The sequence below is a fragment of the Pavona decussata genome, unplaced genomic scaffold (assembly GCF_977016875.1).
Source record: "Pavona decussata unplaced genomic scaffold, jaPavDecu1.1 SCAFFOLD_106, whole genome shotgun sequence".
Taxonomy (NCBI): domain Eukaryota; kingdom Metazoa; phylum Cnidaria; class Anthozoa; order Scleractinia; family Agariciidae; genus Pavona; species Pavona decussata.
This window is the reverse complement of record NW_028145520.1, coordinates 1293903-1314061: the sequence shown is the minus strand read 5'-3', so window position 1 is coordinate 1314061 and position 20159 is coordinate 1293903. Positions and strand designations below refer to the sequence as shown.

Below are 20159 nucleotides of genomic sequence, written 5' to 3'. Positions count from 1 at the left end.
CGGAATAGCTGTTAAATTTCTCTTTTTAAGAAATTTGGGAGGCCAATTCTGCAAACTATCGCTGACACATGAGAATTTAAGAGCCATTTCGTTCTCTAGTAACTCCTAAAACCTTTTATGAGAGATTTCTTGCCATCGTATGTTTTCCTGTTGCGGAATAGGGTCAATCGAACGCATCCTAATTCTTCTTTTGAAAAATTGTGTAATGGCCGGGGCGAACTTAGTTGAACTTGCACAGTACAGTTACGTTGCACGTCGAACTCGAAATGTGGAGGCGTGCGATCGAAGTGAAATCCCCACTGAGATGAAGAATGCAACTTTCGTCTAAGTAAGAGCTGTTCATTCGAACAGAGAAATCTTTGGTGGACGGGGGCAAATGGCTGACCGAGGTATTGGCTGGGTCGCTCCTGACGCTATCTCAGACAACAACAACTACAATTTATTCGGTATTCTCACACGATTACATGGTATTACCTATAATAAAATAGGGCTAAACTGATATGAAGTTAAAATTCCAGTAATTCTCGCTGTCATAGCAGCAGAGCTGGCCTGGTATTCGTTTACTTTACATCCCAATTCAAGGTATCTTCTACAATTACCCGGCAACTGGCCTGGATTCATTGCGAATGTCTACAATAGTCTCGGGTTGAGTCTTACATCATTTTTGCGTATTTCCCAACTTTTGCGGGTCAGTTTTGTAATCAGTCTTTCACAACCAATCAAACTTGGTTACGTCACTGAATATATTTAAGCGTACAATTTTGCTTTCTTGTGACTGTCTTGTGGAAACGGTTGCGCGGTTTCTTTAAATTTTGTCGTTTCAGTAAAATGTCACACGAATTAAAACGATCCACCTCTGTTGGAGATAAAAGACAATGGATTCGACCTGATTTACCGTCGAAATGTACTTGGCATTTGGGGATGGATATCTCGGAGTCCCCGCATCAACACGGGAAGTCGACCATGTGAGTAGTTGATTGCTTTTAGTGAAAATGTCCCTGTTTCCTTAATTTAAAGTCTACATTAACATTTACGTTGACATTTAATATTTCAACTAGGGTTTCACAAGACAAGATTCTTCCAAATGTCCTCCATCGTATCGGACAGACGCCATTAGTTCGAATAAACAACATCGGGAAAAGCTGTGGTTTAAAATGTGACTTGCGTAAGTGAAGTATTGATCTTAAGCTTCAATTTGGCCGTTGTTTATAAGGTTTAATTTGTGTAATTTTGTACATTTTAACAGTGTGGTGGATTGTTCATTTGCCTGTAATCTTCGATGAGTTGGTGTTTGAAGTGTAATATGTGAAATGCTCTATTGCTTTTTAGTGGCGAAGTGTGAATTTTTCAACGCAGGAGGTTCAGTCAAGGATAGAATTGGCCTCAGGATGATCGAGGACGCTGAACGAGAAGGCAGACTTAAACCCGGAGATACACTTATTGAACCGACATCAGGGAATACAGGTAAGGATCAGTTGTTGAGCCGTACATTCCATTTAGATCATATAAGCTTTTATAATGTAGGAGGCCTAAGACGGTATTTTACGCAATTCGTTTTGCTTCAGTGGAAATCATGCATGGCTTTTTAACGGTTTCACAGATTCCTTCGAGGTGCCTTGGAATTAGAATTGTATATATCTAAAACGTCTGCAATCACTTTACGATATAGTTCAATTATTACGGAGTAATTTTTTTTGGCCATGTACTGGTAAATAACATTTAAATTCACATTGTGGGCGTGAATGGAGGTGTGACTGAATAGATCCTGACTTCCGGTTTGCGACCACCAACGTACAATACAACGTTTTTTTATTTAAAATCGTGAATTACAGTATTGCATTGTATTGTATTGTACTGTATTGTATTGTATTTATTTATTTATCTTATTTATCTATTTATTTATTTATTTATTTATTTATTTATTTATTTATTTATTTATTTATTTATTTATTTATTTGAACTCATAGCCCTTATGACAGTACAGGCTTGTCTGGTAAATATATATTTGTATCTTACATTGAGTTAGCCTCCCACGCAGACGTTCTTAGGGAGGCTAACATTGAGTATACATTGTTACTAGAAACTAAAGGTATTTCTAAATAATAATAAAATATATATATGTATTATATATTGTATTGTATTGTTTTTAATATTTTTTTTGAAAGGAATTGGCCTTGCATTGGCTGCTGCTGTCAAAGGTTATCGCTGCATTATTGTCATGCCTGAGAAGATGAGTAAGGAAAAGGTAAACCTTTCATATAAGACTTGTAAATGATGAACAGTCTTTTTTGTATAATCCAGTTAATTTTAATTAGACAGCAGTTGCATGCACTAATTAACCAACCAGTTGTTTTGAAGTCCAAGTTCACAAGCCAAAGGTAAAACTTGTGGCCTTTGTCTGCTTTGCCTGGACCATTTCAAAACTGTGGATTCTCCTAGATATGTAGTCCCCTGGTCATGTCAGGAGAGTTTGGGCATCAGCAATACATTATTATCACCATCGATTACTCAAACCAAAAGTAAAATCCAATAATTTACTTACAGATGGAAAAAGGAAAAAAAAAGCCATTAGATATATACTACCAAATAAATAACTGAATTGGACAAAGATTTTACAGAGAAGGATAGAAATTGTCGTAAGTTTAGAGACAAAATGCAGAACGTTTACATGAAGCATGAGTCAAGTTTGATGTAGAGTCAAGTAATAGTCTAGCTGAAATAATTATTTCTTGTCATCTTTTTGCCAGTCTTGCCATCACGAACAAAGTTCAACATTTTAATTTGACTTAAAGCCAATTAATTATATAATGGTGATCAATGTTGCTGTCAGATATGAACTATCCACACAACTACAAGCCATAACAGCATTTAGGGCTACTCCTCACCATACCATGCATTAGCAAATTATTTTGATGGATTCTGTTTTTGTTTACACTTGACTCTGCTGTCTCCTCCAGTTGTTATATTATTATACAAGAAGCCTACTTTTGCAAATTGCCAATCATGACAAGGGCCGATGCAGTATCAAATTATTGGTTTGTAAACACAGGGGACCCAGAACAAATTAATGGAAATGTGTTGTACTGGAACAGGATATTAAAGTTTGTGTTCTTTTGTCCGCATGCTTTCATATGAAAACTGAAAACTTCTGCTAGTCATCTTTACATCTCATATTTTTGTCAGAGAACATTGCTCTGTGGTTTTTTAGCTGTAAGCTTTATGCTTAGTTCTTTTCATGAATAATGAGGTCTGTTTGCATAACTCTTCTTTTGTTTTATCATGATCATGGTTAATTCCTCAGGACTTTGCAACTTCTTGTAAGATATTTAAAAAAAATTTCACACAAGACAGTATACACTCAACCCTTTAATTGTTTGGTCATCAATTTTGGATTAAATACCCAGAGGTGGTCATATTTATTCTAGTGTTATTCCACTGTAACAACATTGTATGGATGATTTGTTCTTCAAGGTTGATGTTCTACGCGCTCTTGGAGCAGAAATTGTTCGTACACCTACAGAGGCCAAGTTTGACTCCCCTGGTAAGACTGTGTTGTGAACATGACATTATTTTGTAAAACCAAGGCATTTCAAACTTGTTAAACTCTCAAAGGCATAATGTGGAAATGATGGTAATAACAATAACCAGCGGTCCCTAATAAAACATGATTCTGCAAAATGATGCCCTAGATAGCAGTGAAGTGTGACTTTTGATCAGCAGGCAATTAAGACAGCCTCATGCATGCATGCATATAAGGCTGGCTTTTGTTCGTCTGTCACACCAACACAACCATTTCTTTCGATGTGCCACATACATCAACAAGGTCTGCCCTATACAGGGCATCCCTCATTATTAAGGTATCTTGTTCTGGGATAAGGATATGCACAATGTTACAAGAATGCACACATTGAAAAACTAGCTTGACTTTAACATTGAATCCCCTCAGGCATTTTGAGATAGGGATAACATTTTAGTTTTGGTAGTACAGTGTGTAGAAGGATTTTCAATTGAGTGTTAAAAGGCAAAATTTAATGGTAATTTAAGGAAGACGTATCCAAACCACAGTCACAGCAGTGATTTTCTTTTTTTTTCTCTTGATGAATTATTAATGATTTGGGAAGGTATATGGTGCCATGAGCGTCTTTGACAATCTGCAAGCCAGCGAGCTAGCGAGCCATGCGAGGCAGACGTGCAAGGCACTCAGGTTAGCCTAAAAAACACTCCGGTTAGCCTAAATAGCACTCAGGTAAGCTCAAGTAGCTCCCCGGTTAGCTTAATGGTTAGCATTTATGTTGGGGGTTGTTCGTGCCTCGCAAGCCTCACATGTTTGGCTCGCATGGCTCGCGCGTTTGGCTCGCTGGCTCGCACGTTGGTCACACTCGTGTCATGATCAAGCACTGGAAAACTAACTAGTATATTGTTCTTGGTTAAACTTTAATATCATCATATATGAAATTGTTGCCAGATATTGGATCTCAGTCACCGTAAATCCTTGAATATAAGCATCTCAGGTATTGCGAATATTTCATATTAGTGTAAGGCAGGGGCTGCCACTCGTTTGTGGAGATTGGATAGACAGTTTGAAATATTATGTATAAGTATATTAATCTACTAGCATTCTGTCACGTCGATGCTGTTCTCCTATTGGCTACGCTTAACTCACCAATACCTATTTGGTTGTAGATTAGAGTGAGTAGCAGTACGCGGTGGCATGACCTATTCATTTAATAATATATCATTATTCAAAATGTGAACCTATCTTGCTGTTATAAGTTTTAAGCCACTTAGTGGATAATTATATTATAGCGAAGAACCTATTAATTCTTAAATATACGAGTAGCATAATTACACTTTACACACAAACAAGACGTGTAATAAGTCCATAAGATAGCTATAAGATAATATAAGATAGCTATTTTTTAAAAGTGAGGAAGCCTGACTTTATAAGCCTCGTGGTTTCTTTCAGGTTTTCTTGCCATTTATTTTCTTTCATCAATTTTCATAATTTTTTTTCCATCTGTAATTGTTGTATATAGCAAAATAAATATTGTATTGTATTGTATTGTATTGTATTGTATTGTATTGTATTGTATTGTATATATTTGACATACAAATTAAAGCTATTCATATAGGAAATAGTTCTAATATTAGTGGCACACTTGGTATGTGCAATTATGCAGTATTCATAGATATGACTCGGAGGAAAAGAAACTCAGGTTTCTTGTATTTTAAATTACAATGATGGAGTCAAAGGCAGTTCAATGTTGATTCTGAATTACGTGATTGTATAAATAAATTATTTATGACATGCGATGAATACAAACGGCAATTAGTAGATGTGATCGACTCACTAACTCAACCTTTAATTTGTTGTCTCTGTACTAGTCCAAAACAGGAGGAAGGGAAGGTTTGAATTCCTACTACGAGGCGCTTAAATGACATGTTTTGGTCATATGACATGCTTACTCTAGGAGGAGCACTTACACTGTATTTGAGAGGGGGAGGGATAGTGCATATTTGAGGATTTAAATTATACTTCCTCTGCGATACAGACACCCCCAATTCTAACTACGCACCCTAGAGTGACTCAGTGCACCCTGGCTTTAATAGGGGTATGGTCCAAACTATGACAATTTACCTACTAAAGGTTTTGTTTTGCAGAATCCCATATTGGTGTGGCACAGAGGCTGAATAGTGAGATTTCAAATTCTGTAATCCTGGATCAGGTACAGTTATCATTTCTTTGTTTCTTTGTTCTTTTATTTTTTTACAATTAACACAGCATCAAGCAGTGCAATTTCCATATTTTTCATAGTAATTTGTTTTATTAAAAACCGGATCATAATGTAAAATTTAATTCCAGGCATTTGAATGGCTTATAATTAGTGGGCATGGTATAATGGGTTGGCTTAGCGGCCATAGTATATGAGCCATTATATCATGCCCGAACATAGTGGCCATTAAATTGCCATCTGGTTGTTCTTACAAAGCAAAATCAGCAAGATTTCGCAGTATTTCTTGATAGTTTTTAATAAAACAATAATTCCCCATGTGCTTGTTGGATATCAGATGATTATAGCCGTTACAAGGCACTGGCTATCTATCATCTAATTTACAACGCGCGCTCGTTGAAATTATAATTGTTATTAGTATTTATTATTTATTAAGGTTTAATTGTAATGCAAACCTTTTTCAGTACCGCAATGCTGGCAATCCATTGGCTCATTATGATGGAACAGGAGAGGAAATAATTGATCAATGTGGTGGTAATATGTTTTTTGCATTTCTGATCAGAGTAGTTTACATAAATTTTCATTTTGGCCATCGTATCATATCAGAGCTATAAATATTATCTTTATGCACGATAACTTGTACTTGTAGTCCGTGTGTACATGTACTCAGAGAAAAAAGCAAAATTTAATAATGCACTCTGAAGAGTTTTATTTTCTATGGAAACAACAACTTAAATTTTAAAAATTAAGTGAGGAGAATGCTCTTTATATATTTGTATGTAGTAATAAAGCAGACAACCAAAAAGAAAGGGGCCTGCAGCTGACCGATTGATGATGCTTTTCCTATAATAATTTAAGATAAATCCTACTATATAATATAAATTATAGCCCTTGTTTCTAAACAGCCGTGGCTTTTCTATTCACCTTTTACTAAGGATACATCTTATCCTAAGATTATATGGCTTAATTATAAATTTGACCCCAGGATAATCTTGGGTGTTCAAAGCAAAGTATACACCTCTTACTGGATAGTCTTAAAAAAATTTAATAATAATAATAATAATAATAATAATAATGATAATAATAATAATAATAGACCCTATGCAAAAGTAGGGTCTATTTTAATATTCTTTTGTTTGTATTCAAATTAGCCTCACTAACCTCATTCTTGAGTTCGAAAATCGAAAGAATGTTTCACCGTGAACGAGGTTAGTGAGGCTAATTTGAATGCAGACAAAAGAATAGTAAAATGTCAGCCATTTTTGCATAGGGTCCATAATTATTGTTATGATTATTATTGTGAATGGGAAGGTTGATATGGGGGTCAACAAATAACGTGAAAAAGAGCTCGTTAGACAAATGACCCAATTAACCACTGACCAAAGTTCTTCTATCTCTATCACTGTCACTCAACATGTATTTTGTTTCAAGGTAAAGTTGACATGGTGGTTCTTGGTGCTGGAACTGGTGGTACTATTACTGGTGTGGCAAGGAAGATCAAAGAGAAGTGTCCCAATGCCAAGGTATATTTCTTCTTAAAAAGTAGTGCAACTTCCTAGTTACAGATGAACATATTAACAGTTAATTGTGAAATGAAAAGATACACTAGTTATAATTTAGCTGACTCAACTGGGCCCAGTTGTTCAAAGCCCAATTAAGCTAATCCTCAATTAACAACAACTTTGGTTCGAGTTCAATTACGCAACAATAAAGACTTTTGAAAAAGATTTTTGTCCCCTCAGTTTTGACGTTGACTTCTCTTTACCACTAGCTTAACATTAGAGTTGAAAAACAGTTTTAACGAGTGAGCAGAAAATCTCGGTTGACTTTTAATCGTGGAATAACGTTAATCGGCTTTTGAACAACCCGACCCTGGATTTTAAAGTATGTTTAATTAGTCCAGATCCATCTTGGTTTTATCGATCTTTTAGTAAAGATGAACAGAAGATCCCTAGTATATTATTTTAACTAACATTTCAACACAGAAGATTTCAACTAATTTTGTTTTTATTATAAGGTAATAGGAGTTGATCCTCATGGGTCAATCCTCGCAGAACCAGAGGAACTCAATAATTGTGACAACCCAATCTATCATGTAAGTAATTATTCTTTTATTCTTAAAATAACAAATATAATTTATTTACTACACTGGTGGAATGTATGACCAATTAATGATAAATGAACTCTCTGTATATGTAGAAGGAACCAGCCATGGATAATTTTACAGACAGCTATATAATTATTTTGTGAATTAGTGTATGGCAACTGAGGTATATAGAGGACATTAATTTAATAACATTAAAGAATTTGGCCATTCAGACTTCATTTTTCAAATATTATTAAAAAATGTGTGTGTCCAAGATAAAAAATAAGAAATGACCTAATAATGTAGAGGACTGGGTAATTTGCAAGTTGCTTTAAGTTGGCAAACCTAGAAATGAAAATTTTAGGTTACGGTAATATATTCGCAAACATGTAAAAACAGACACAAAATTCATATAAAAATCCCTGGTGGGTATAACTTTTATCTTTCATTGAGCTCAGTTTTGATATCTGCCAAGTAGCAACTTGAACCTGGCTTAAAAGTGTGAGATCTATGCCATTGCTTTATTAATCTCAAAGAGCCTTCCTTAAGCGGACACCCTTGGGACCAGGAAAAGTGTCCGCTTATGAACTTACAGAACTTACAGCAACAACCGGATTGTAATAGAAACACCATAGCTTCACTGGTTTCACTTTAAAATTTCTTTAAGAACGGTGCCTAATAATAAAGAAGTATTTTTGTGCGGCTTATGGCTATGCGGGGAAAGCAGATCTTAGCAAGGCCTATTGGTATCCAAAAAGAAAATTGGGGGTAACCACGCATTTTTCAGAGATAATTAAGCAACAATATTCTTAAAAGTGCCAAAATATAAAGCAATATATGGGAATTTTTTCTAAACTGAAGCTTAATTATCTCTAAAAAATGCATGGTTATCCCCAATTTTCCTTTGAGATACCAAGAGCACATGCTACGTTCTGCTTTTTCCGCATAATTTTAAACCGCGGAAAAATATTCCTGTATTAGAAGGCACCATCCATAGAAAACCTGAATATCTCGAGATGCGCAGAATGTATGCGCAGTAACAATAGTAGGCACCGTCCTTAATTTATGGTTTTGCGTGTCAAAATACGTATTGTTAATAAACAGTGGCTGAACATTTTACATGCAATCGAACAGTGAAAGTACTATCAAACCCCGCTCTCTCTTCTGTTAATCTGTAGTAAGCCCCCCTCCTTCCACCCCAACATCTTGTGGACAACGTAAAACTGAAAGAAATTTTTCTGAAAGAATCAAACTGACGTACCGTATTGAAACTGGGATTGATGTCAATCACAAGTCCGCACAATCAAAGGAGTCCACAGACAGTGTGAAGTTATGTGGTCCATTTCTTCGAACAATGGTTTGTTTGTCCCACTTCAGTTGACTGAAGCCTAACCCAATAAAACCTGTTTCTTACCTAAGCCTAAGAAACTGAGCCGAGCACTGTGTGTAGCCTCTTTTTTTCCTCAGATACGTTGAACACAGGGAAATAACCATCAATACCAACAAGTATATTTTTGTGTACTTGTTTTATTGGGATGCAGAAAACAAAAATGGTCGTAACTAGAGCTGCTTGTTTACGAGAACGAGCTCTTGAAAGCGATCACATGCCGTAACAATTAGCGTATCGAGATTGGTCGCTAACCAGATCGAGGTTTTAGAAGCTTTCTACCTCTACAGTGTAGCTGTAAATAAGCTTGAACTTTTAATTCAAGTTCTTTTAATTAATTCACATTGTTAGTGCTGACCAAACACCAATCATAATCTTTGAGTGGTCACTTACAAGAGTTTAAGAGCAAAGGACACTTCAGACTAGTTGGTAATTGACAATGATGGCACGCACTCCATTGACCAAAGTATTTTTTTGATATTTTTTGTTCTTTATTAGTATTTAATTTTTATTAGCCTTTGATTATCAATCCTCGATCCTCGATCCTGGTATTCCAGGAAACCAGTGTCACGGTAACTGTTGCGTAATAGCAAAATAACTGTTAGATTTTGTATGGAAGGAAAACGTTAACTTTCCTATTGGAACGTAAAGTTACGAATGATTTGTGAACACAGATTACCAACCTGAACTTGCCTGGCTCAGTATTTGTTTCTTGTGTCCTTTTTAAGTTTATTCAAAGTGATTCCAAGGTGTTTTAGTTGCACTGTTTTTACTCATTAAGATATTTGCTATATACGTTTTTGTTTCGGTCATAGTTGGTACCAGTGATATATATCCTTAGTTTTTTCCTAGTTGGTGTTATAGCCAGCTTGATAAATGTGTTCGTTTTCCAGGTTGAAGGCATTGGCTATGATTTTGTTCCTACTGTGCTGGACCGTAATGTTGTTGACAAGTGGTATAAGGTTGGAGATAAAGAAGCTTTTACTTTTTCCAGGCGACTTATAAAAGAAGAAGGATTGCTGTGTGGTAATATTATGACTTACATATACAGTTTGAGATATATACATATAGATATATATTTAAAAATTTATTAATAATTCATAACCCCATTGACCTGTCAAATGGTCGATAATACATCATGTGCAGTGACTTTATATCGATAAACCACCTCCTAATTAGTATGCGGTGTTTTATCAGCTGTTAAAACACTCCTCGTTAGTATGCGGTGTTTTTCTCGTATGCTTATTTCCAATGTTCACAAAAGCATAATTGCTATGAACTCTTTTGACACACGCTTTTCCAGGAATGTTTTTGAAGCTGTTCAAAAAACTTGCAGCACGTGTTTTATCGAGTCTAAAACCCAATAAAACACTCCTCCTCGTTTTTTTTTTAACATTACTTAATAGCTTTGTGCACAGAACAGAGCGAAAGGAGCAAACTCTTTTCTGGATTACCACGTTTTGGCCTTTGGCCTTCTTCACGTAAATTTAAAAACAGACTATTTACAATAAAAATTAAAAAATCTAGTGAGAGGAGATTGCAGTGCCACATGTATTTATAAGTACTAATGACAAAAAGTGTAAAAGATGTGAGGCTAGTATGTAATAAGTGAAAAGAATAGACTAAAAAATAGAGAAAAAGATACATAACAAGACAGTGCAAAACACATCGCTGAGAAGCTGCAGTGATTACGATTATAATAAGCTAATTATCTTGATTCAAGACCCAGCTTGATAGGCTATGCTAGCAGGAGTGCTCCCAAGTGAGTTAGACGAAACCATTTCCAGCCAATCTGGACCAATTCATCTTTGCTGCCTTGAACAGCATTTTTTCTCTTCAATCCTTAATACCCTGTGCATTTTATGAACTTTCCTTTTCTTTTACTTACAAAAAATAAATAAATAAATAACGTGCTTGATATTTTCGTAAAGACATGGTGATGTACAAGTTCTGTATTTTTTTTCCAGGTGGCTCTAGTGGGAGTGCAATGGCAGCTGCAGTGCAAGCAGCACAAACCTTGGCAGAGGGACAGAAGTGTGTTGTTCTGCTACCAGACTCTGTCCGCAACTACATGTAAGACAACACCCATTTTTTTTTTTTTTTTCATTATTGGTAATGAGTATGCCTGTGTCATTTACTGATTAATACATCATTCTCATTTATTCACCAGGCTTTACATATTCCATCACATTATTTCCCATGCTTCTCCCAGGAACCTAGTTTAATGGCCTAAGCTCCCACGAGTCTCCTGTAGCTCAGTATTAGAGCATCCGAACTAGTAATCGGAAGGTCTTAAGTTCGAGTCCTGTAGGAGCACTCGGATTTTTTTTCCGAGTTTGCCTGTGTCATTTACTGACTAATACATCATTCTCAATAATATTTATGGGGGGGAAAATGTTTCGTGCAGTTAACATGATTTTTAGTAAGTTGTTTTTGTTTTAAAATTTTTGTTTCAGGACTAAATTCTTAAGTGATGATTGGATGGAAGATCAAGGATTCCTTGAAAAAGAAAGAAATGAGGATCAAAACAAATTTTGGTATGTTTTGTTGCCCGTCAATCATAAACGTTTACTGTTGATCATTTAATTTATTTAGCCAGGCTATTACCTAATTATATAAAAAAAACTACAACCAGGGCCTGGTTGTTCCAAAGCCGATTAGCGCTAATCCGCGATTAAAAGTTAACCGAGGTTTTCATCTCACTCGTTAAAAATGTTTTTAAAAGCTTCTTTTAAGCTTAAGGTAAAGAAAAGTGTTAATCAAAGCTGAATGGCAAAAATCTTTAAAAATGGTTATTGATTAGTAATGTAATTCATTTAAACTTCACGTTAACCCAAGATTTGCTTTATCGGGCTTTGGGCCCAGATGATTACATAGTGGAGTAAATTACGTAAGACAAGATGGAGGACAAAATCATTCGCAACGATTAAAAAAAAAAACAAACAAACAAAGATGCACTTCTCTGTTGACCTCAATGACTCCAAAAGAAGAGAAGAGGCCTTTGTAACGGAAACTTGCTGAAGTAAGAAATGTGCTACAAACATCTTGAAAGCATGGATGAACCAGTCAAAAGAACTGCCCCAAAAATAGTACAAAGAAATATTATTTGTAAAAATGATCGTAATAAATAATCGTAATCTTTATCAATTATTATATATTTCTGGTGGAACAGATAAACTTGATGGGACGTCGAACTACCTGTAATTTTTATTTAAGCTATTTTATACCCGGTCCGCATTTGTTACCCGTAGACCGTAATCGGCGTTTTATACCTCAGTCGGTGTCTTACACCCAGTCCGCACTCCGTACTTCGCTCCAGACATTTCCTCTGCTCCATCTTCAGCTTCCCCGCTGGCATCGCCTCCCATCTCTCGTGCTGTTGCAGGTTGGATTTGGGTACCCCAGCTGCAGCTGGAGGTCCAGCCGTCTCCTCTGTGTACCTTGCTGCTTCTTTAACCAATGCGTTTAGTATGACCTAACTCCTCCGCTCCCTCCTCAAATTCGCGCACCATCGCCATCGCTGGGTCGCCGTTTCTGTATAGCTTCAGTGCCGCCTTGATCTTCGTCACTTTGTGTTCCTTCTCGGTCGAGTGCAGACCTCTGCCTTCCTTCCTCTCTTGGCATTCCTTTAACATGCATCAAAGCGTTGTACCTGTGGCACAAGTGAAAGGTACCTTTAGACAAGTGAAACAAACATTTGACAACAGTTTTTGCCTTGTCTTTAATCACGAAAATTGTTGATGCAAAACATAGACAGTTTGTTGAAAAACTTGCATGTGTCTACTTATGAAAGTAGTACAAATACACAAGGGACTTGGAAGCAATACTTAGGCTTATGTGAATGCAAGTTGTAGACAAGGCTATTGAATTCGAAACTCTCGCTCTTGTTTGTGACAGGTTATACAAATGTTTATGATTTTGTTTCTCCTGTTTCTCACGGGCGAACCAGACTAAGTAATCCTTATAACCTTAAAACTCATGTATGAAAAACTAGCACTTTTAAGGCCTCTCACTTTAATCGTATTGTTAAGCTCTGGAACTATATCTGTAAACTCTCACCCCCTACCACTTTTCAACTACTGCTTCCTTCCGCAACTTTGTTACTGAGCACATGTTTAACCTTTTCCCGAATCACTTTGACATATTCTACCCCTGTACCTGGTCAACTGTACGATCCTGCCCCTGCCGTCCCTAGTTTTTTCAGCGTCTTTTGGTTGATCGTGTCTTAATTATTATTTGTATCATGGGAGGTGCCTCGCATGGGTCCTCGCGTCCCGTTCACACCTGCCCTTTTGACCCTATCACATTTTTTTTTTTCATTTCTTTCTGGCTGTTTATTTTGCTACATGTAATATGTGTAATGGTCAATAAAGCTGTGAAAAAAAAAATAAATAAATAAAAATAATTCAAAGCAGCCAATCATTTAACACATTGTTGATACTTCTTTCATAAATGCAGGTGGTGGACAAAGAAAGTGTCTTGCATCAGCCTGTCGACACCACTGACTGTCCTGCCATCTGTTACCTGCCAGCAGTCAATTGACATAATGGACAGGTATTGATATTTAATGGCTGTCATTCCTGTCTTTTTGTCTTCCATTTTCTTTTGGGGTTAGGGAATACAAGGTCCACTCTGCATGGCCCATAAATCTTGGACGTTCAGAAAGTCTAAGAGTACAATCAAAGCATGTGTGGAGTTAACACTTTAATCGGGTTCACATCGAGTTAAAGCATAATTTTTTTGTTATATTGTGTGGTTCCAGAAAACATCCGTACCCTTTCTATGGTGATTCACATTGGACGTTCTGTTCCTGTTTATTGTCAGTAAAGCTGTGGCAAACAGCTGAGAGGCAGTCAAGATTCCCTCCCCAAACTCCATCGATTTTCCCACCAATATCAGACAGTTTTTTCAAGCAGTTTACAAACAGTTGTAAAAATACTTTAAATGGGTAAACCAAAATGTTTCTTTGGTTTAAGATTTTGTCTTTTTTGAAGACAATGGAGTGGAAGGCTGTGTTGTTAATAAATAATTCAGAGGACACTTTTGGGCTAGTCCGAGGGACTTTGGCCGTCAATTGACATTCTGTCTAACAAAAGAAACTGTCCACCTTGCTGTGTTATTGAATATAGTCAGGGAAATCCAACACAACTCTGGACTAGAATCCTATCAAAGAAGGAGTAGTAATAATCACTCAAGTTTCAAAAACTGCCGCTGCTTCAAAATGCAACCTCCACAGGTTGTTCATCTATTACTTCAAATCCGCCCCCAGCTTTAAAATTTTCAGAGAGTATGAACAAAATGTGATGCTTAACAAGATTTTCTTTCCTTTTTTTTTCAGGGAAGGATTTGATCAACTTCCAGTAGTTAGTGAAGTTGGGTGAGTTATTTTATAAAAACTTTTTAAATTTCCTTGACAAGCTGTATTTTACGATAAATCACTGTTGCGGTTAGTTTTTACTGAAAGTGATTCCGTTGGCCTATATCCATAAAACTCAAACAAAACAGTTGAATGAAATAATTTATTCATGTGATGCCCTTTACGATTCTTGTCTTAGTCTGCCATCCACTGTCTATTCACTGACAAACAACCAGCATGTGCAAAGCATCATTTCTTTTGAATTTTTGTAATGCCGTTGTTTTCAAAATGCAGTCATTTAATACTTTGTCTTTCGTTTCTAGAAGCAATATTCAACTCTTTCTCGTCGACTTTTCACCGGCACGAAACTCAGCCTTGCAGTGTATTCATTGCAGTGAATTGCGGTGCAGTCATTTATTATCAAACAAAAATTAGATAAAATTCTTGTTTTGTTTCCAACAGGTCTGTAATGGGAATGGTTACCCTAGGTAACATCATGTCCCAGATTATAAGTGGACGAATTACTCCTGAAAGTCCCATTGTCAACTCGATGTATAAGAACTTCAAGAAGGTAAAAGTTGCTTTGCCTTGGAGTGCATCTTTTGAAATCAAACTAACGTGTGATCAAAGTCTCTTTCCTCTTAGGGTACCACATTTTGCAACAGTTGTTACCATAGCAGCCATAGTGCATACCATTAATTTTTAAACAATTTTAATTGTCTTAAAATCTACTCGGACAGATATAAGACGTGTACGATTTTAACATCATGCTTAATCCCCATGGAAACAAGGAACATTTTCATTCGACTAATATATTCTTGTTTTACGTTACCATGCTCCCACCAATATCGTAGAGTTCATAAACAACCCACGTTCGAAAACGTCAGCACTCGCATATCTTTACGGTGGTTAACTCTGTTGATTAACCCAAACACACGTTTCCAATGTCGTTTCCAACTCCAGACTATCTGTATTCAACATGACTTGGTATGCTACTGGTAGTGTTCGCTGCTTTGAAACCACTGAGAAAATAGACCGTATTGATATGTTTGCAAAATTAGTGCCGTACGTTGAAAATGCAGTTTCTCTTCTGTCCAAAATTTTGACCACCGCATCATTTTGATTCTATTCAATTTACTGGCACAGTCTTCTATGCTGAAGTTTTCTCACATACAATTTCATTTTTCAGGTTACACTGGACACCAGTCTTGGCAAGCTATCGCGTATTCTAGATCTTGATCATTACGCTGTTGTTGTCCACAGCCAGCGACTCTGTAAGTGTATGTAAATGTTGTGTTTCTATGTGTTACGTTATGTTTGTTTATGTAATATGTCATACAGTTACGTTTTCTTGAGAATTTGATTGTATCCCTGAGACAAAGCTGAGGTAAACATTAAGATAGAAGTGAAAAAAAAACCTTACTCGTTTCTGTTGTAAGTTAAGATGTCTCATCGCGACTGGGATTTTTTTTTTCAGTCTTGTGTAAGGGACAAGTGGTCTGTACAAATCATTGTCCATCAGACTTTAGGTGACACTGAAACTGTCTTATTTCTAATTGCCAAATGCACGGCCAACTCGTCGTGTCTGACGACATTTAAGGCGTTTAATAGTGGACACCTTTCAAGAAACCAGTCTTTAACTTGTTATCGAAGAGTCCCTTTCACAATAGTGTTTGCGCAAATTTAGTTCAACGTTATGCGATGAGATGAATTAGTTTCAACATGATGAAGATTTTTCTCAGCTACAGTACGGTTTCATAAATCGTCTAATAGCAAATTACGCACTGTTTGTGAGCGTGTGGTATCCTGAACAATCCTAAAATCTGATTGGTTCCGGGAGCCGGCAAATTTTTCCTATCCTTTGACCACGGTTACAGTAACCAAGAACGCTAACTAGTTATCGAAGGGCTGAACGAAGTTGCAATTTGTTTTAAGTGTTTTAGCGTTGTTTGAAGTGGTTTATTAATTTCTCAGGATTTTGGAAACACAGCAACAGTAAGATGCGCAAAATAAAATAATGAACTTCCCAGTTTAACTGCCAGGTTTTCTTGAAACGAAAAACAGGATTCCCCCGTCTTATTATATACGCCAGACCGAGGGCTACACGTCCGCCGGCACTCAATATAGCCTAAGGAATTCTAAACTGAAATGTTTGACGACTTGTTTGTTATTGACTCCTTAGACACTGAAAAAGGGAAAATGGACAAGAAAGAGATGATATTTGGAATTGTTACACGCATCGATCTTTTGAACTTCATCACTCTCAATCTAACAACAGAAGCTGGCCATCAGAACGGGAAGGTGTAGAGTAACACGATGGAAGTGATTGGAGGAGGAACCATCAAATCAGCACCACTGTGGGTTACATGGAAACCGTGAAGTTGATGTTATTTCTTGTTCAGATAAAGAACTGAAAGACACTGGATCTTTTTATCTTACTTCAGCTGCATGAAGGTTCAAAAGTACATGCATTATAAGGGAAACATTGAAATCTCTGGATTATTGTTTGCCATATGTTTTGGTTGTAAGCTTAGAGTGTTCTGGCAAAACTTAAGCGTAAACTCTCGACACTCCAATTTCAATCATTGCTTATCAGCTCTGGTCGGTACTGTTCAATATTTATTAACAATAAAAATAAGCACTGTGAAGATCTCTTTAAGTTGTTGTATTTGCTTATTTCCTAATACGTTGTATAACGAACTTGTTAGCCAAGTTTTGCTAGTTTCTAGTGCCCTTTTTGCCCTCCCTTCCTGTTGGACGAAGACAATTACTATCAAACTTCTCTAAACCCAGCGTTTTATTAGTAAAGATTGTGTTCAACTGGGGTTGTGGAAATAGAGCAATATGTTCAACAAACAAAACATGTTAGTGAAATGGAACTTTATCGCTCGCTCGCTCGCACGCTATTATTGTCATGATGTTAAGACATGTTCCTGAAATGCCAGTAAATAGTGTCCTTTTCTGTTGTGCATGGACGGTGTTGGTCTATAAAGTCACTTAATGATAGTGGAATCTTTTCATTATTTTAATTTTGTTTTATTAAAAAACACGCTCAATGTATGTAATTGTTCATTCTACCCAAGCCTTGGCATCCGTACAGATGGATGTTGTAGTTAATTTTTTATCTCATTTAATCATAATTTTCAGTTAATTATTAGTTTTCCTTTGTTGTGATGGATGGTACTGAGTGTAAAACAATGGAAAACATTCATAAAAACAAAGGAAAAGTACAAATTAACTGAGATAAAAAAAAAATAAGACTGTCAGTAAAGAACTAAAAATACGATGGCGATGAACACAACTTAAAGTGTTAGTGTATATATTGGCCTTAATACTTGGTACGTTGACCACATTGTCAAGTTCTCGTTGGTCGGCACATACATTTTTCCTGAGGAAAAAGAGAATTTCATTTCAGTTACGGTACTTCTTTTTACCCTATTCATTATTTCCGAAGCCTCCGGGTAGGTGAGATAGGGTGGGGGGGGGGGGGGGGGGAGGAGGGCTTTGACAATCATTAAAATTTAAAGGTGAGGACGGCACAGCGCGCTAACAAGATACAGTCGGTCCAAACAACTCTTATGTGTGCGAGGAAACAAAAATTAACCACACTTAGGCAACCGTCTAAATCAAAATATGGTTTCCGTGACCTTAAGAGAATACTTGTTACGTCAGTAGGAAAAGTCTAAAAATATTGTACTCACCGTTTAAAGTTACAAACGTCTCGCCCCCTCCCTGCCTCTCTCCAGCCTAAACTGTCAAATTTCATTTGAACAACAAACCTTGCACTTTTCTCCTCTGTGTATCTATTTTTCTCGTTTAGATCTGGATCCATGTCTCCACGAGAACAATTTTTTTAGTTTCGCGCGTTTTCTTGACAGCTGCAATCAAGCAGGCCAAACGAAGAAAGCTGGAAGAAATGTCGACATTTTTCTATTTCAATGAAAAAGGCGAAAGCCTGAAAAAACTCGAGAAATTTCTTATTTTGACTTTTTCGTGATAAGTGAAATACTGTAGAACAATAACTTGAGAAAATTGACTTAAGGGGGGACTTAACCTAAATTTGAATGAAATTTGAAGAGGTTTTAAGAAGGGATGGAAAAAAGAAAATGATTTTTGGAACACTAACAGACAGTTGATACCAACACAAGAGCACCCCGGGTTGCTAGTGGACTTGATGTCTGTCTATTAATTATTAACTACAAATTCTAATTTTAAAACTTCACTAAATCTTCAATATTTCTTGTTTCTTTTAATTTTACCTATCCTTCAAGAAAAACTATCTCCTCCCAAATATACGAAAAAAAAAATTCACGAAACATCCCACAACATAGATTCACGTTATCAGCATAGAGGTTTTGGATTTCTTGAAACGTAAACGAGATATTTCCATTAAAGCCATGTCAAGTGGCGGAAAAATGGCGTTTAGGTGAAATCCCCCCTTAAGGTTGGGGTAAACGTGAATTGGAATGGAATTTAAAGAGGTTTAAAGAAGAGATGAAAAAAAATGATTTTTGGAACGCCAACAGACAGTTGATACCCACGCAAGAGCACCCCAGGCTGCTTGTGAACTAACTTGGTATCCGTCTATTAATTAACTTCAAATTCTAATTTTAAAACTTCACTAAATCTTCAATATTTCTTACTTCTCTTAATTTTACCAATCCTTCTAGATACTCCTCCCAAATATATCAAAAAATCACCCAAAAATTAAAAAAAAAACACCACATAGATTCACGGAATGAGCAGAGAGTTTTTGGATTGCTTGAAACGTGAACGAGATATTTCCATGAAACCGATTTTGCGGCGTGAAAACGGCTTTCAGGTTTACCCCCGCCTTAAGTAATATCTGGGAGAAATCCTAAAAAACTCCACCTTATCTGAGAAATATGTGGCAATTATTTTAGGTTTCGTAAAGGCGGGTGAAATCGAGAAAAAAAGTATCGTATTTTTCATTTTGCGTGTAGATCAGAAATCAAAAAGGTGATTTTTATGGAATTTTCTAGGTTCTAGATTCAGGTCGAATTGCCGGAAGCGGTCACTGATTAGACTCTCATATGAAAGGGGCGGGGATGCTCGTCGGAAATCCAAGGATATCTTAAGGCGAAATATCAGAAATTCGACCAAGTGGTCGCTGAATCTTAGGCCCAGTTCATACGTCGAACTTTACATGAGCCGAACCTAATACCTATTAAGGTCGACCCAAATAATTAAGTTCGGCAGTTGATTCAGGCGTCGAACCTAACTGAAGTCGAACTTAATTAAGCTAAAGTGAGAAAGTAGATTTTCGTGGTCAGCGGCTGTTGTTTTTACTCAACAAGATTAAAAATGGCGGGAAAGATGAATTCTGACATGAAAGAGCTTGTTTGGTAAAATAATAAAGACAGGCCAAAAACGGCTCCTACTGCTCGAGATAGCAAGAATATGACCTTCAAAGCTAATTGCTCTTACGAGTACGTCTTTCAAAGATCTCCCTTTCTGTACGAAAGTAAGAAGGGTCTTTGTAGATCTCCCTAGGCAGAGGCTGATTTTCTATCAAATGTCATTTACCAGGAGCCATAATCAGGGATGGAGACCGTAACGATATGCCATTTTGACTTG

At 36.6% G+C, this 20159-nt stretch overlaps 1 protein-coding gene across 2 annotated transcripts; it reads left to right on the top strand.

The window, feature by feature from the left end:
• Positions 1–612: 612 nt before the first annotated feature.
• On the top strand, positions 613–17220 carry LOC146471141 (cystathionine beta-synthase-like protein). Of its 2 annotated transcripts, none has more exons than XM_085121174.1 (17): positions 613–965; positions 1059–1165; positions 1330–1464; positions 2166–2245; positions 3472–3541; positions 5662–5726; positions 6197–6266; positions 7164–7255; positions 7750–7827; positions 10099–10231; positions 11173–11278; positions 11662–11742; positions 13664–13759; positions 14544–14582; positions 15024–15132; positions 15751–15841; positions 16744–17220. In XM_085121174.1, exons 1-17 carry the CDS (start codon positions 829–831, stop codon positions 16866–16868), a joined length of 1614 nt encoding a protein of 537 aa, XP_084977300.1. In that variant the 5' UTR covers positions 613–828; the 3' UTR covers positions 16869–17220. The 2 variants fall into 2 exon arrangements, with proteins under 2 accessions (XP_084977300.1, XP_084977301.1); XM_085121175.1 differs by having other exon boundaries at positions 620–965; positions 15751–15835.
• The last annotated feature ends 2939 nt before the right edge of the window (positions 17221–20159 follow it).